The 16768-nt window shown below is 42.8% G+C and overlaps 1 protein-coding gene across 7 annotated transcripts in view; it reads right to left on the reverse strand.

Annotated features, from left to right (window-relative positions):
• The window catches only part of herc1 (HECT and RLD domain containing E3 ubiquitin protein ligase family member 1), an 85740-nt gene that overhangs the window by 29909 nt on the left and 39063 nt on the right, over positions 1 to 16768 (reverse strand). For 2 of the 7 annotated variants that reach the window (XM_046033265.1, XM_046033264.1), the window contains exons 38-54: positions 15757 to 16396; positions 14364 to 14637; positions 14029 to 14266; positions 13747 to 13913; positions 11405 to 11521; positions 10888 to 11143; positions 9374 to 9495; positions 9040 to 9266; positions 8386 to 8654; positions 6653 to 6705; positions 6362 to 6562; positions 6034 to 6208; positions 5360 to 5627; positions 2622 to 2835; positions 1856 to 2064; positions 1629 to 1756; positions 69 to 205 (exon numbers count right to left, since the gene is read on the reverse strand). In XM_046033265.1, coding sequence (XP_045889221.1) covers positions 69 to 205; positions 1629 to 1756; positions 1856 to 2064; positions 2622 to 2835; positions 5360 to 5627; positions 6034 to 6208; positions 6362 to 6562; positions 6653 to 6705; positions 8386 to 8654; positions 9040 to 9266; positions 9374 to 9495; positions 10888 to 11143; positions 11405 to 11521; positions 13747 to 13913; positions 14029 to 14266; positions 14364 to 14637; positions 15757 to 16396 — 3695 coding nt within the window. Of the gene's footprint in view, positions 1 to 68; positions 206 to 1628; positions 1757 to 1855; positions 2116 to 2621; positions 2836 to 5359; positions 5628 to 6033; positions 6209 to 6361; positions 6563 to 6652; positions 6706 to 8385; positions 8655 to 9039; positions 9267 to 9373; positions 9496 to 10887; positions 11144 to 11404; positions 11522 to 13746; positions 13914 to 14028; positions 14267 to 14363; positions 14638 to 15756; positions 16397 to 16768 lie in introns of all 7 variants that reach the window. The other 5 variants (XM_046033261.1, XM_046033259.1, XM_046033260.1 and 2 more) reach the window with 4 other exon arrangements.

Consider the following 16768-nt stretch of genomic DNA (forward strand, 5'->3'; position numbering starts at 1 on the left):
GCTCATCATCAACATACGTTATAATAAAATAAAAACAGTATAGAAGAGCTTGAAAAAAATATGTTTACCATTAACTTGCCAGATGTTGACCATTTTCTCCATGGCGGAGGCCAGATATTTTCCGGTGACACTCCACGCCAGAGGAGACAGGCAAGGGTCGCTGGGAGATCCCAAACCTGACATGCCCTCTTCTGAAGAGCCATCACTGATGAGAAAACACAGAAAAAAACAGAAATGAGACCAACACTTAAAGCTGCATTAATTTATTTATTTGGCCACTTGTGGGCTGCTGAAAACTCAACATCTAACACATCTTATGAAGTTGTTAGCAAACTGTTGCCTATTCACACATCCAGCTGACACAGAATAACATTAGCATTGATTTGATGTTCTCTGAGCTGTTTTGGTCTTCTCTTATTCCTGAGAAAACTATCTGGCTCTTTAGCTGCTAAATGCTTGTCGCTACCTTTGTCCGACTGTCTTGCTGGGCAAATAGTATATGCCACGTTTATCAGAGCTTTTTAGCTGAAAACAGCTGCCTGTTTCACTTGCCACTAGTATCGAGAAGAGATCGTATTACATTAAGCATGTGTACGAGTGTGTGCTTCCCAGCGAGTGGTCAACATCAACCTATGGACGCTTATTTTCGTGTCCCCAGTGTCTTCTGCTTTTTTTCATATTCAGGGGAATCCGATCTCACATTTTCTGAAGTGTTTTTCAGAGGTGTACAAAGAAAGCCAGAGACTCTTTTGAATGTCCTTCAAAACTTTTCAAAGTAAAAGCTCTCAATAAAACACAACACAAAGGACGGCTGCAAAAATGTTCTCACGCTTTTATTTTGTAGGCACAATCACTTAAGAGGAAGTGATTATGTGAGTATTATTTTTATTTTTTTTGCTGCTATCAAAGTAATCTGGCCAATCTTTCTAGCGGGCCACCTTTGGCCCGCGGGCCGCCTATTGCCGACCACTGCTATAGGCCCTAAAACACACATTTATTTCATCATATTAAACTTTAGACTCTTCTCACACCACTAAGTGGCACAGCTAAATTAATCTCCACATCTTGGCAAAATATTTGGTAATGTAGCTAGTTGAACCTTTTTGTATTATTTTTTCCTATTGTAAACTGAACTGATTCTGAACTACTGTAAGGCAAGCTAACCGCTAACACTCGTCAGTCACCATCGCTCCCAGAACTTCTTTCTGTTTTCTTTGTACTGTACTGATTCCAGAGGCCTCAGGGGAAAGGTCATACTTCTCACATAGCATTTTATTCTCAGGATTTTATATAAATTCATTGAATAATGAGTTTTATTAAAGAAAAGGAAAAATTCTCCAATCAGTACAAAAAATGTGCGGGTATAAGTTAACCAAAAGCGAACTCAAAGTGAAACATTTTGCTGTTTTAAATGCTGGTATGACCAGGCCTTTAGTCATTTTACCCTAAAAATATAGATAAGTGCAGATTTAAAAAAAAAAAGCACAACAAATAAGACATGCTGTAGCTGCAGAGAAATCACAGTTTTGTGACTCCGATCTGGACCCAGGATGTAACATTTTACATACTGAGGTATCTGGAGGTAGAACATGGCACTGTAGCATATGTGGTGTTTCAGAAGGCCTTACTCTTTGTTGAAGATGCAGGTCTGCTGGAGGGCGTACTGGCTCTTGGTTACGTTCCACATCCTGACCGTCCCGTCATTACCGCTGGTAGCCAACAGGCCTTTCTTGCTGCACCATCCACACGTGATGACCTGAGTGAAACATATTAATATTTTTTTTAATACCAAACAGTTAAACACTTTTGAGTTCTAAACGAGCCAGATAACACCTCTGATCCTGCGCTGACTCACTCTGCTCTGGTGAGCCTCTAGCTTGATGAAGGAGCACTTTCGCAGATCGCCCGCCATGTCGGCAAAGGTCTGGGGCCGGCTCTGGTTGTTGTCACGGTCGTGGGCGGCCAGCGTGCGGACCAGCTGCTGGGCGGCCCACTGGCGGTGTTGCGACGAAAGCCTGGAGGACAGGCAGCAGGCCGCCAGAGCGTTGGCGAGCTCCAGAGGCCCTACAGCGGAAGGATTTTGGGAAGGATGGGCATACAAATGCGCAATTAGACCTGCTCGACACGGAACACAAGGTGACAAGGTTGCCCGGTGAGTGACAAAGAAAAAAAAAATGAAAAAGACAAACACAAAAAGCACAGAAGAACCAAAAGGTGACCCGAGTGAACAGAGAGAAACATAGCAAGGCTGGAACAAGCATGAATCATGTGTGAATGAAAGCTTAACAGACATTTCTGATGAATTATGCCAAATTACACAAATACATGCTAATCATTATAAGATGATAAACATCTAGGCCAGTAATAAATATAGCATAAAACAATTTGAAAAAATTTGAAGCCACAAAATAAATAATTTTGATACGATATGTAGCATGTAATGTGGCATCAATCAAGGTGGTGCCATGTGCAGTTCGTTTAATTACTCTTATATAAAAAAGGCAAAATATACAATGAGTATTCAGTACTTACTTAGCACAGGAACTACCGATTAAATATTATCATGGTGAGATATATAAGACAACCAATGAGATATCTCCTTCTATGTGAAGTCTACAAACCTCTTTTCTCCATGTCAGCCTTGTCATAAGCAGGTCTGAGTCTGGCCCCTTTATCTGCCAACAGGGCCACCAGAGCCTGCGTGACCACAAAGTTGGGAGAGGTGACGAGCTTGTTCTCCTCGGCTACGCCACGCAGAAAGCTGGGCAGGAACTTCCTCTGGATGGGGTCGTCCACTGTGGTCAGATTCATGCCGGTAGCAGCTGAGATCAGGTTCTGAAAAGGAATAACGTATCACATTATTATGCAGCAGACGAATATATATTTATATATATATATATTAGGGCTGTCCCCGACTAAGGATTTGCATAGTCGAATCAGAATCGTCAAGTCCTGCCTGTAGTCGACTGATATTTGAATCATGTGTGTTTTTGTGCACGACGAATGGGGGGTGGGGGGGTTACACACAGTAGCTCCGCTTTAATCTTGAGAAGCTGCAGAGCTGCAGTCTCTAGTCATTCAACTTCCACTGTAAATTTCCAGCTAAACTGAGGCTTATTGTTGACTCTCTCTCTCTCTCTCTCTCTCTCTCTCTCTCTCTCTCTCTCTCTCTCTCTCTCAGAGTTTTGCGTGCATGCCGTGCTGGCGACAGCTGCCTGAACATTGCGGTTCCTCGCGGGGCTATTTAAAAACGATACAATATTCTTTGTGTGGTTCATCACGAGGTGCGGATAACTCGACACAACACCAGTGAAGCTGGGGCTCCGTCTCTTTAGCAAGTGTTCCTCTTCTGTTCCGCCTACACTTGCGCACCGACGACCCAGTGTTAGGGTTACACTTTTGGATTTATTCACGCGCTTTAAAACATTTAATGAAAGTTTTCTTCTTTTTACATGTTTATTTACAGCATTATATGTTGAAATTTATATTGTAATAGGCTGTATATTAAGTTATTGGGAGAAAACTGGTAGTTCTATGTAAAATCACACGTTGAGCGCCCCCATATTGCCAAAATGGCGTGATCCTTGTTTTGCTGCGAAACTGTGAGATTGACAGTCGAACCAGGCTCTGCCCATCGAAGCTTCGAATCTTCGACTATTCGGGGTCAGCCCTAATATATATATATATATATATATGCCTGTTTCTAAAACCCTGCTGCAGTGAGGACCTGGTTTTCCAGTAAATAAAGTCTTTTTTGCAGTATTTACAGAATCTACTGCACTTAAAGAAGTACTTCAAAAATGTGGGAAGTGCTTATTTGTTTTCTTTATGCTAGACAAGAAGATTGACATCAGTAGAGATGGTAACAGCACACAACTCCTCCCCTAAAACCACAGTTTTTTGTTTTTACATTTCCGTTTGGGTGGGGATTAAACAAACAAGATACAGCGTGTTAATTGGAGACCTAAGGTGCTGGTAGGTGTACTTTTGAACTTTGGACAGAGCCAGGTTAGCTGCTTCCACCTGCTTCCGGTCTTTATGCTAAGCTAGCTGGCTGCTGACTCCTGGTCTGAACATGACGCACAAACAAAAGTTAATAAGTATATTTATCATGTTTCTTCATTGGATATGATTACTTTTAACTATCCTACTGGACTTCACGTTGCTCCTTTAAATGAACATACATACAGGTATTCCAATGTTTAAAAGATTTTAAAATCTGTGGTATACATTAATTCAGTTTTCATGAGAAGCAGTAACAGCTACACAACATGTAATAATAATAATAATAAAAAACACATTCAGCTTTAACACTGATCACTGCAGGCAGCAGTTATATTTCAGTATCTGCCAAGGGCCATCAATAAATCTTTAGTCTGAGTCAAGCAACTGAAGGCAACAAACAAATCAGCACGTGGCCCTGCTCATGTATATTTCATAGCTTGACTCTTGGATAATTTTTACGTTATGCTTCTTCACTGGCACATAACCAACACACAGTGGGAAGAAAAGACTACGTGATGGGCAATATAACTGAGCAGAGCTGAGTGCTTCAAACACAAAATAAAAAGGACATCCTGGAGGCCTTGTGGTTGAAGACATTGACCATGTAATCATCCTTGACTCATGTCCGACTGGGGACCTTTGTTGCATATTTTGCCTCCACTCTCTCCCATATTAATGGCCATTTCTTCTTTTATTGTATTCTATCTAACTAAAGGCAAATACGCACCAAAAAATACTAGGGTTGGCCCGAATGTCATTTTTTGAGCTTCGAAGCCTCGACAGTAATTAACAGCGAATAATCGAAGCTTCGACTTCTGACTCTGTGTGTATGTGAGAGAGAGAGAGAGAGAGAGAAAGCACCTTTTTTCTTTGCTTACATAGTGTAGGCTATAAAATAAAAGCACCTTATTATTAACAAAAGGTTGTGTTTCGTCCCAAGCGCAGGACTAAGAGAGGGAGGAGTTAGATAAAAGACGAATATTTACTGCTGTGTTGAAGTGATCGGAAATTGAGAGGCCGAGTATCTGAGTTGAGCAGGTCCAGCAAAGATCACGGGAATATATTAATCGGGCGGCGGTCCAGAGAGAGCCGACAGCATGACTTTTATCTATTTTTTTTTTTTTTTTAAAAGCCTACTAAATGTTCTTGAACACCATAACTGCCACACTGCCAGTGTCATCACACAGTTTAAAGTGCTCCCCCAGAGCTTCATTTTGTTTTCCCTTTGATGTGAACTGGAGCGTTACATTCACTGCTGTGGGCGGAGGTCAGGTGTGCAAACAAAAAAAAACAAACAAAATGAATGAAGCCCAGATATGAATTAAGAAGCAGGCCGACGAGTAACACTGTGTACCTGAGTGCAGAGCTGCACCAGCAGCTTGGCGGCGTTGGGACTGTTGGAGGCCAAGCAGCCCACTGCTGTGCTGAGGTAAGCGAGACAGGAGATGGGTTTGCTCGCCTTGGCGGCTCCACGGGTCCTTTCAGCGTGGCCGGAGCCTGCTGTAGGACTGGTGGAGAGACCGGCTCGACCCGCTGCCGCCAGACACATTAGCCTGACCAGAGTCCTGATGTCAGTCAGACCGAGAGACTCCAGACCTGCTGCAAGGCTGCAGCTCGAGCCGCTGGGTGGGGAGGGAAGGAAGGGTGGAGGCGGGACAGAAGGAGAAAAGTCATTTACTGCATAAATGACATTTAAGGAACATTTTTCAACATTCAAATTAATGTTTGATTTGATTTTTGTCATCCAAAAGGGATGAAATTAATAAAATATTTCCATAATATACGTAATAAGCCTTATATTTTATTTACCTGCTTTATTTCACTGAATGTAGTATTTAGTGATTAGCAAAAAAAGGTGGCAAATATGTCGAACGGATGCTCACATAAACCACAGACAAAATCGCTGTACACCTGAGTAAATATTTGTGTCTGGGACATCATCATGTGATGGGTTACAGAAAGATGAAGATATGTTATTGTTCATTTCAAATAAGACTAGGGGTGCAGTCATATGTTGTGTTAGACTACCTGACAGACAGCAGGGACAGGGCTCTCATCACCATGGTCCTGGCCAGCAGCACCTGGGCTGCAGCCGTCACCCTCCTCAGAGCCATCACTCGGTCATGAGGGTTCTGGAGAGCTGCCGCCTGCTCGCCGAGGGTCACCCTGCCCGATGAGCTCTTATCCACCGAGGTCTGACAGCCTGAGCACAAACACACAGTTTACGGATGTTACTTAGGTAAAAAAAAACAACAACACAGGCTTTAAGGGTTGATCTAAACACTATATACATTCCTATAATATTAAGAAATCACATATGTTGTTGTCCCCAGAAGTCAAGGGATATTCTTCTCACCTATCTGCATCAGAGTCTCTTCCATACTGTTGGCGGCCGTCACCATTGCAATGGAGGCTCCCAGTGGGTCACTGTCAGGGAACTGGACAGCCTCGGGAACAATCCTGCGCTCGCTAAGACCCAACGGGCCGGCCAAAAGCTCAAACTCCTCCTCCCCCGTCAGCTTCTCATCTTCATCGACATCCAGCATGTCCCAGTCCTCTGTAGCGGGACAGACGCAAACAATCAGAAATCAACAGCACATCAAAGTGAATTTCAAATTGAGTTTGAAATGTTTGCAATACACTTCACCTTCGTAGACACTGTCCTGCTTTCCCAGGAGGTCAGGAGCCTGTCCCTTATACCTGAGTGCAGATCACAGAACAAAGCAGGTAAATAGTGCAGAAATAAAACACAACATGACATACCGTCCAAAAACAGAAGTACGGGCAGCTTTTGTACAGGAATTTTGGCTTTTGTGAGGGAACAGTGGTCCGAAGTTTTACCTCAAATTGTCTCTCAAATTAATATAAAAATTATAATTTAATAAAAGAGTGTGAAAACAGTTGGCAAACAAACCAACACAAATCAAGGCTGACATCACATGTATACAGGCAAACACCCTGAGAGTCAGTAGTACTCAAGTCTGAGGAAGCAACAGTTACATTTTTCAACACAGCTGTAAAAACAATACTGTTTAAAATATCTGATGATTTAAATAAACAATCTTTGGGAGGAATGGTGGAGACTCTGTTAGTGCTGAACAATAAAACAATAAAAAGAATTATCACAATATAATTTTTTTTCAATAACATAACAAATGTTCAATAAATAATTAATAAATGCTTGATTTTATTCACTTGAATCACACATGAATTAGGACTTTTTTTTTATTAAGATGTTTATTTTGTTGAGGTAAAAAGACTTTTACTTAATTTTCCTCGTGCATATTTGTTGTTTTTTTTTATCATAATTCTTTTGAATGTTCTACCTCAGATTTGTGAAGTGATCCACTGTTTGAAATCAAGTGTTTGTCGTGTTCTGACCATAAAGAAGAGTTTAAACTACAATCGACCCTTCGCTAAAGCCACGGCCCGAATACACAGCTGGCCAATCACAGCGCAGTATAGGACTCGCTCTAACTGAGGTCTAACACTTTCATGGCTGCGCTACATTGACTCAGATGCAAAAAAGAGCTTTTTTTTTTTTTTTTTGCTGTATTTTTCTAAGATCTAGTCAAACTCTTTTCCTGGGGAACTTGTAATAGTTACAATCGCTACCCAGAGAGGCTGAAAGGAGAAGTACGATTTACTCTCTTTGCAAAACCTAAAACAAATCCAGAAAAATGTCGGCTGTCTTTTGTTTCTAATGTGATGTTAGTTAGCTAACTTCCTACAGAATGTAGCATAATAAAGCCCTACTTTTCTGCTTTTTAATGATTATAATAGTGACCAGAGGCCTACTCAGCTGTACAGGAACAGTGTTGATCCTTAATACCGTTGTCCTCTTTCTCAACAGTCAGGTGACACGGTGGTTCACTTTTACTCTGTGATCGGTAGGCTTTAGCTTCTGCCTTTATTTTTTTCACGTCAGTTTGAGTCAGTCTGAACGCAACCTTTAAATGTATAATGCAACTGCAAAAAAGTCTGCTTCTTTCTGAAGTCGCCTTTTCCGAGAATTAGACCAAATTTCTGCAGCGAGAGCAGTAATAAACTGTGGCAGCGCCGTGACAAAAGTCCGACAGGTCCGACAGTAACTAAGAGGGGGGCGTGGCTTAGCGAAGGGTCACTTTCAAAATTTGAGTGTTTGAAATATCTCACGATTTAAATAAACAATCATATTTGAAAAGAATCTCCTGTAGAATCTCGCAGAACATTTTTTGCTCTCCGGTGGAGACCCTGTTTATAAATTACCCCCAACATGTCAGCAGATATATCAGCCCAGATTATCAGACCAGCTTTAGTAGCAACCCAAAGTTGCAGTTAGGTCATAAGGACTAAGTCAACAATAAACAAATGACACAAATCTTTCTCAGGTGTGCATACCTCTCCACAATGGGGACTTTGGCCTTGCTTTTGATGGCCAAGTACTTCTCTCTGCAGCCGCCACACAGCAGGTAGTAAGGGTTTCCACTCCCACACTCCCCTCCGAACCAGCCGTCTACGTAGGAGCCGTTACTACGGTAGCCTTGCCGGTTGGCGCTGCGGCCGCAGCCTGGGTGGCTCTTCTTCATGTGTTGATTGAAGTTGGCCACGTTGGCCTCGCACAACTCGCACACCACCACTTCATCTCGATCGTCTGTCTCACACACGTGCTGCGAGGTGTGGTACAATTACACAGGAACACACACGAAGACAAACATGTATTTACACAATACGCACACACACACAAGACAGAGTTGAACAGCAGTTGAGCATCCGTGCAATGTTATGTGTTAGAAATATGAACCAATGAGAGCTTTGGATTAATGAGTTCCTTCCCCAAACAGCAGACAACTTTCAGCACTGAGAATCCAAGTGTTTAGTCTTTCATTTCATGCCAGTTAGATGAATTGAGCGGGTGGTGTGAGTGTCTGACTCATAAAGCAGGCATTTCTGCATGCATGTTATGAATTTACTGTGAGTGCGAAGTGATGCGGGGCAGGTAAAGAGCAGAAAGGTGTTAGCAGCCCTCTAGCCATAGCATAAAGTCACACACACCCATGTTGGCCAGTCCAGTACCTCCGGGATCCACATTCCCAGAATGTCGGTGTCACTGGCAAGGTCCTGGCCGAACATGGCCTCCATGGTCTCCTCGTCCAGGTCCATCTCCAGCTCTTCATCCAGGTTGAAGTCGTAAAGGGCACCCGGGTCTTGTTGCTGTTGGAGGGATGAGGCCTCCCGACGTGACTGGCTGTGGTGGGCCTGCACCGAGCGGTACAGTCCGGCTTAGAAGGAAAGGAAGTGTAAAGTGAAGCGAGGAAGTGGGAGACAAATCTGCACTTACGACTGAAGGTGAAGAAAGGTGGAAGACGTCTTTCTGGGATATAATTACCAGCGCGGGCTAACAGTGTGCGTGCAGCCAAGTCAAAGCGGTGTTTCCTACCGACAGCAGAGCGGCCTCTGAGCGGAGCACCGTTGGAGGCTGATGCACTGTCCTGTTCCAGACCCTCAGGACTACAAAGTACACAAATATAGACTTTATATTATATACTTTTACAAATAAACATCCGTCTAAGAGTCAGTGTCCTTTCGATGATAGTGTAAAAATATAGAAAGTGTATATCAGAAAGGTGAACAGAAACTTTCCATACCTGTGTTCCCTTTATTAATTTGCTCTTATACTTTAACTCTTCAACGAATTAACTTTACAGTGAAGAAAAACACACATCTTTCCTAAGATCAGATTCCTTTACAAAATATTCCTTTTAAATTCTAAATGTTAAATATTCCACAACTAATAACTATATTTAAATGTTTCTGACCCCAAGTACAACATATATGGTGACTATGATGATTCCACCAACTGAATAGAGAACACAAAGTTCTTCAACTTCCTGCTGAGGGTACTTGACAACAGAGCCCTGCTGATTTGGGATTTTTAAAACCGATACAGATTTTGATATTTGAGGATTTTAAAATCCTATCGGCCAAAATAATTTTTCATCTTTTCAACAGTTAACTAAACTACAGCTCATTATGTCAGTTGATTGCTGTGTTTTGTGTTGCCTACAAGGGAGTTGCAGAGCGCCCTCTGGTGGACAAACTACGCAGACTCTATCTTCTGTCTCTTCGTAAACACGGTAGGATCTATCTGCAATTAGCTCATATCGCACGATAATATCAGCACGTCGATTTATTGGTCGGCCTCTACTTGACAATAACAGTTCTGGGATTCTCTCTTGGTTTTCTCAGATCTCGGTTTTATTCTGCGTAATCTTTGGATCAGACTTCTGTGGCTGTACGCCTGCACTGATAATGTGTAGTTGCTTCTAAATTTCAAACTTATCCACACTTTACTCAACATGGTATTTGGCGAGTATGTATCTGTACTTTGCTCATGTATGATAAGAGTAAATTCTGGTACTGAAATCTTGAAAGTATTCTTTAGATTTAGAACTAACATTATGAATTAGAGGTCTTCACGGGTCCACCTGGACCGAGACCTGACCTGGGTCCGAGAGCAGAGTCAGACCAGGTCTAATTATACTCTGTTTGTTTGGGAAGAGTAGCATTTTGTTTTACTGCCACAGGTATCGGCCCGAGTGTCAATAGGTATTAATAATTAAAATTAAAATATAATAATAATAATAATAACGCACACTCAGTATCAGCTCGGATTTGTTAATAATCACTGCAAGAGACAATAATTTAGATAATTAGAAGCCTATTGAGATGTGTGCTATGAAATGAGAGAATTAGCCTTTCAGTTATTTCTGCAAATTTATCCTTTTCCAGTAAATTATTATTATATTGCTGCTCCTTTTGAGCACGGCTGCTTGTGAACTGATCATGTTGGGTGTCCAATGTTTCGGATGCTAATTTTAAATACACTTTTTTGTGCTGTACCTCTCGCTGAAGCCCTCCTCCATTTCTGAAGCATCTGCGCTGGCTATGTCTCCAGGAGAGCACAGATACGAGCTCCTCTCCAGAGATTTGCCTCCAGTAGAGGCTGTTGCACCCGGACAGGACGAGTCGGACCCATCACCACCAACGCCGCTGCCTCTGGTGTGAGGCTCGTCATGTTCGTCCTCTGTACCTGGATGCTCTATCATCCACATGGCCAGCACTGTGATGTTCTGAGCGTCTGCTTCTCCTCGGGCACCTGAGAGAACAGAAACACACACACACACCCCTCAATACACCACACAGTCACACCTGCTGTGCTTATCAGGCCACGGTTACTAAACCAAATAGATAAATCGATGATGATATTAATCGTTAGTTGAAGCCTTAGAAGGCTCTGCTCTTTTTCTCGCTCCGTTGTGAAGCCTCCCAACTTGTGTTGCTCAGAAAAAGAATTGAGCTGAAACGCACTGATTTAAATGAAATAAAATGGCGAACAGGGAACTTGAGTGAGACTGACCCGTGGCTTCCAGAGCTTTGGTGATCTGGCGCAGGGAGAAGCCCATCTCCAACAGAGGAACAGCGATGGCAGGAGGAGGGGGAGAAGTGGACAGCCTGCTGCTGGGGTCTGACAGAGCTGGAGCAAACAACCACCACAGTATGTGAAATTATTAGAAAATCTGGGTTATATGTTTGAATATCGCTCTTTGTGTGTATCAATGTTATAATGCAAAATCTACACTTATTTGATTATTTTATATATAAGTGGTTCCGTTTGGAAAACAATAAATAAATAACTCAGATGTTTGTGAAAGTTGTTGTTATTACACTTTCAGTAGGGCTGTACAGAATAATTTGAAGCTTCATTCATAAAGTTGAGATGCCAATTTTAAATCAACATTCGAACGCTGAGCAGAGTTTTGTTTTGTTTGTTTTGCATGTCTATTCCTTCTTTTAAACCCGGTATTTCTGCACAGCTGCGGATAATGATTAGGTTATAATAATATCATATCTAAACTATTTATTAGCTCACGAGACGAGGCAATACACAATATTGGGTTTACAAGAATGAAACAATATTTAGCACTATTTTAAAGAAATTTTCAATGACAAAATATATGATCGTCTTTTCTCGGATTGAAAGTCACAAAATTCAAGACAACGCAGCTGCATTTTGAAATGTTGCTTACATATTGTCTGTCGTCGTTTATTGTTTCCACAGGGTACTCAAAAAGCTGCCACCAGGGTCTGAAAAACTTTTGAAATGCGCTAAATGAACGAGTAACATTCAGCTCATTTAGGGATAATTTAATGTAAATAATGTTGTTATTCAATGGTCAATATATTTACACAAAAACTTTGCATGCATGTTTGCATTTACGAAGAACCCTGTCTTCAGTATATGACAATCACTCCACCTTAATTAACAACCAGGTATTTCAAAGGTACCCACAGACGACAAGAAATGCAAAGCTCACCACAGGGTGTTATACAGTCAGCGCTCAATACAAAACCCACACAGTTTAGCCACCAACGAATGAAATAGTCCACATCTCAACAAAAAAACTCCTCTTCTGGATCCCAGCATGCAAACAAAAAAGAAACCTCAGTTTCAATACAAAAGTTAGCCAAAGAAAATAAAACCAAGTGACGCCTCCTGAGTCTAATAGACAAGCTTAGTGAGTTACCTCCTGTAGTCCGGCCCTCAAGCTGGCAAGCAGCGCACTGGCTGTCGCTCTAGGATGGACTGGGCCTCTTCCCCTGGTTTGAAATGCCACCACAGATATTCCCTGACCGGCGGGTGTGTTTGTTGTTTATGTTGTGTGTGTCGTGTGTTGCGGGTGCTAATTTCAGACCCTGGCAGCGACACAAACTATTTAAAAGTAGCTGGGGCACCTTTTATGCTAAGTTCACCCTCACACTCCATCACGCTGATTTCATGAGACAGCTCTTCACCTCGATGAGAAATATCGTCCGGTCTTAATATCACAAGATCTCGTCATTCCCCTACTATTTATATACTCCTAACGTTTCAACAGACAGACACACAGACTTCTTCAGGAAACGGTGAAGAAAATGAGCCTAAATGAGGGTTAAGTGACCTCACACCTGATCTTAGGACATCTATATTGGAATGATCAATGTTTAAGGAGTATAATATTAATGTGATATTTTGTGAGATACGCAGTGGGAATATTTTTCTGGTGTATATGTGGCAGGTTAAAAAGGAGATGATGAGTTTTCAGTTCATCACAAATAAATACAGGTTCACGTCTTTACCTTTACCTGAGGAAGACCATGACTGAAATGATTTAGGGCTGCAGCTAACGATGATTTTAGTAATAGAGTATTTTAGAGATTATTTCATCGCGAGTAATCGCATAAGAAGTACTTTTACTCGGCTTCGTTTTACGGTGGACAGAAAGTAACATTACAGAGCTCTTGTTTTCTTTTAGCTTGAAATAATCCCATTCTTTGGACACTTTCTTCTTCGTCCCTCAATATTTTCTCTCTCTTCCTCCACTTTGCAAACAGCGCCATCATAATCACGTCGTGGTCACTTGATCACAGCGTAAGCGCGCTGTGCGACAGTAATAAATGTCCGTGCAAAACGGTGCGCTCTATAGTTATATAGATTAAACGAAGCATTGATGCAAAGAATTTGTGTTACTCGCTAACTTGTTATACTTTGTTTATATTTTGGTACTTTTACCAGAGTACTTGTTTTTGCAAAGTAACAGTTTTTTTACTTGATGACATTATTTGACTACTCTACCCACCTCTGAGCAGCTCTGAGATGTTTGCATCAGACAAAGAGTTAAGAACAACAGACATACATTTATGAAAATCTGGCATACTTACAGGTGCCGGTTCTGTTTTGTGGTCTGCTGGGCTGCGAGTCAGGGGAGGTGAGACTCTGCCGGCGGCCGACCTCATCTGAGGGAGAGGTTGGCAGAGAGGACACCGGAGGAGTCTGAGCTCGGCGGGTTGGAACCAGGGTGGTAGTTGGGTAGCTTGAGAACATTTGCCTGCCAAATCGGAGAGAAGCATTAAAATAATCATCTCAATTTAATCATACATGGAAAAACAAGGTGAATCATTAACACTAGCTGACTGACAATATGTGCAGCCATCTGTTCTGACCTGAGGAGGCTGAGAGGCATGACCCCTGGAGACTCTGACGCAGGGACGGTCTCTGTGTCGGTGACAGGTGTGGTAGCAGTGGTGGTGTCCTCCAGCGAGGAACTCATGAAGGAGGTGGTGCTGGAGGCAGAGGGGCTGGTGGTGACTGGTGTTTGCGCCAACTGCTCACCCTCTGTACCTTCCCCCTCACCTTCTGGTTCACTTCTCACTCCTAAAGGAGATGAAAAGACAGGCAAAGCTAAAGAAAAAAAAAAAATGCTTGTTGTTTACACAGTAAGGAAATGTCCGGGCACGAATTAACAATCCAAGTACATCGAATCTCTACATGTTCTCACCAGGCTTGGCCTTTGCTCCACTGGGCTCCTCCAGCAGCCCATTCACAACTAGCTTGTAGATCATGGCCTGTGCCCTCTCCAGGTCTGCCAGTCCCAGGGCCCGCTTGATGGGGGAGCGCATCACTGCCCGCTTCACCATATGGCGCATGAGAAACTGCAGAGCCGCCCGCATCTCCACCTCTTCCTGGCATGCTGGCGAGGTGGCAGCTGTGCTCCCGTTGGTGCTGGCATTTAGATCCGCATTGTGCCCGCTGGGTGCTGCTTCCGGTAACACCTTGATGTTGGAAGAGAGAATAGGTTAGCATAAATCTAACAATGTTTGACATGGATCTGTTTCATGTATGAGGATTTTACTCACAACAGCCACCTTTTTGTACACAGATACATTCAGTATGTTTGCTCCATTTATATAAATATATTATAAACTGAAGAATTTTTGCCCCCATTCATCATGAGCTGAACTCAAAGATCTGAGGGCAGCACGGCGGCCTGGTGGATAGCACTGTGGCCTCACAGCGCCCTTTCTGTGCGGAGTTTGCATGTTCTCCTCGTGTCTGCATGAGTTTCCTCCGCCATCAAAAACATGTTAGGTAGGTTCTCCAGTCAGTGTCGTTTGACCAGACACTGCATTTCAATCTGGAGTTGGTCCCCGGGCGCTGTACAGTGTCTGCCCGCGGCTTACGGATGGGTTAAATGCAGAGGATGAATCTCGCAACATGTATGTGTCAAATAAAGTACCTTTACCTGACTTTCTCTCAAATAAAAGGCCTATTTCTCTCAGATATTGTTCACAAATCTGTCAAAATCTGTGTTAGTGAGCACTTCTTTGCCGAGATAATCCATCAACCTCACAGGTGTGAAATATCAAATATATATATATATATATAAACAAAGAAGACAAGTGAAAACAAGAATTAGGTCAAAATGTTGAGCTTTTTTTGGCAGATTTTCTTGCCAAGAATCACTGTAGATGAGAAGATACTATTCACATGTTAAAATTTAGACTCCTTAGAAACTCATTGCTTCCATCCAAGAAACAGTCCAGCGCATACCTCCCCATAAAACTACAAATGTTAGTCTTAAACTGTTTTTGTTCAAAAACAAGCAAATGAGACGTGCAAATTGGGTGCTGGTAGGCAGGTCAGTACCTTTACCTTTTGTTACCAGGTTAGCTGTGTCCACATGTTTCCAGTCTTTATGCTAAGCTAAGCTACGCTAACTAGCTGCTTACATATTTACGAACATATTTAACAGAAAGATATTGACCTACTCGTCTAACTCCTGGCAAGAGCATGAATAAGCGTATTTGTCAAAATGCCCTTGAATGAATTTCATAATGCTACTGAAGAACATGTAAGAGATTATTGTATGTGTTGTATAAAAGCTGCAGTACCTTTGGTATAAGCAGCAGCTCAGCATACTTGCTGCAGCTAAGCAGGGCGCTGAGGGTCTTCATGGCTCCCAGGTAGAGGTAGGACAGCTGCACAGCGTGGATTTCCGTCTGGGTGGCGATAGACGAAGAAGAGGGCTCATGACTCCGAGAGCCGTGATCGTGGCCTTTCTTCCTGTTCCCCTCCGCAGGAGTATGAGAAGCTGCAGTGAAAAGGGTCTCACTCCCGCCTACCCCTCCAACAGAGGAGATCTCACTCTCCGACTTTGAGTTGGGCGCCACATGTGCTTTCACTTCCTCCAGGCTGTGGGACACACGCAGGTCAGAGGTCGTGGTGTTCGGAGATGCTCCAGGTGAGGCTCCAATATTATCTTTTTGTTCATTGCGGTTGTGCCCCTCATTTTCTGCCTTGTCCTCATTACTGGTTGGCTCGTGTCCAGTCGAGGCCGCGTTGCGATGCTTCTTTTCGTGGCGTCGCGCGCTGAGCTTAGCGGCGGATTCCTCGTGGATGCTGGTAAGGTATGTGAGGTCCAACAGCAGCGAGGCGGTGAGGCCACGGAAACGCGCCACGTCGAAGGGCAGCGGCTCGCAGGGTTCCAGGTTGTACAGTGGAGTGTCACTGGGTGACCAAAAAGTTGGGAAGCTTTAATAGAAGGGAGTGGGGAGTGAAAAGAGACAAGGGAAGGAAACACAAAGTGAGGGACAGGGTAGGAGAGAAAGAGCACACACAGCATGCAAGACAAATAAAAAGACGGAATGTGTGGGTATGGCACAAAAACATGATTTACAGGACCATGCAAGAGGGTTATGGATTAATAATGAGATCAATGGCGAGTCAATAACTGAAACATGAAAAACAGTAAATCAGAGCAAGGGAAAACGGAAGGTGAAAAAGTGATTAAAAAGAAAGAGGCTAATGCAGGATGTTAGATGTATGTGAATAAAGGCAGTGAAAAACATTCAGCTCCATCTTTGTTTCAGAATACATGTTATCAGCCACGTGGTCATACTGCTG

Source organism: Micropterus dolomieu, linkage group LG20 (genome assembly GCF_021292245.1).
Source record: "Micropterus dolomieu isolate WLL.071019.BEF.003 ecotype Adirondacks linkage group LG20, ASM2129224v1, whole genome shotgun sequence".
In the NCBI taxonomy this organism is placed as follows: Eukaryota; Metazoa; Chordata; class Actinopteri; order Centrarchiformes; family Centrarchidae; genus Micropterus; species Micropterus dolomieu.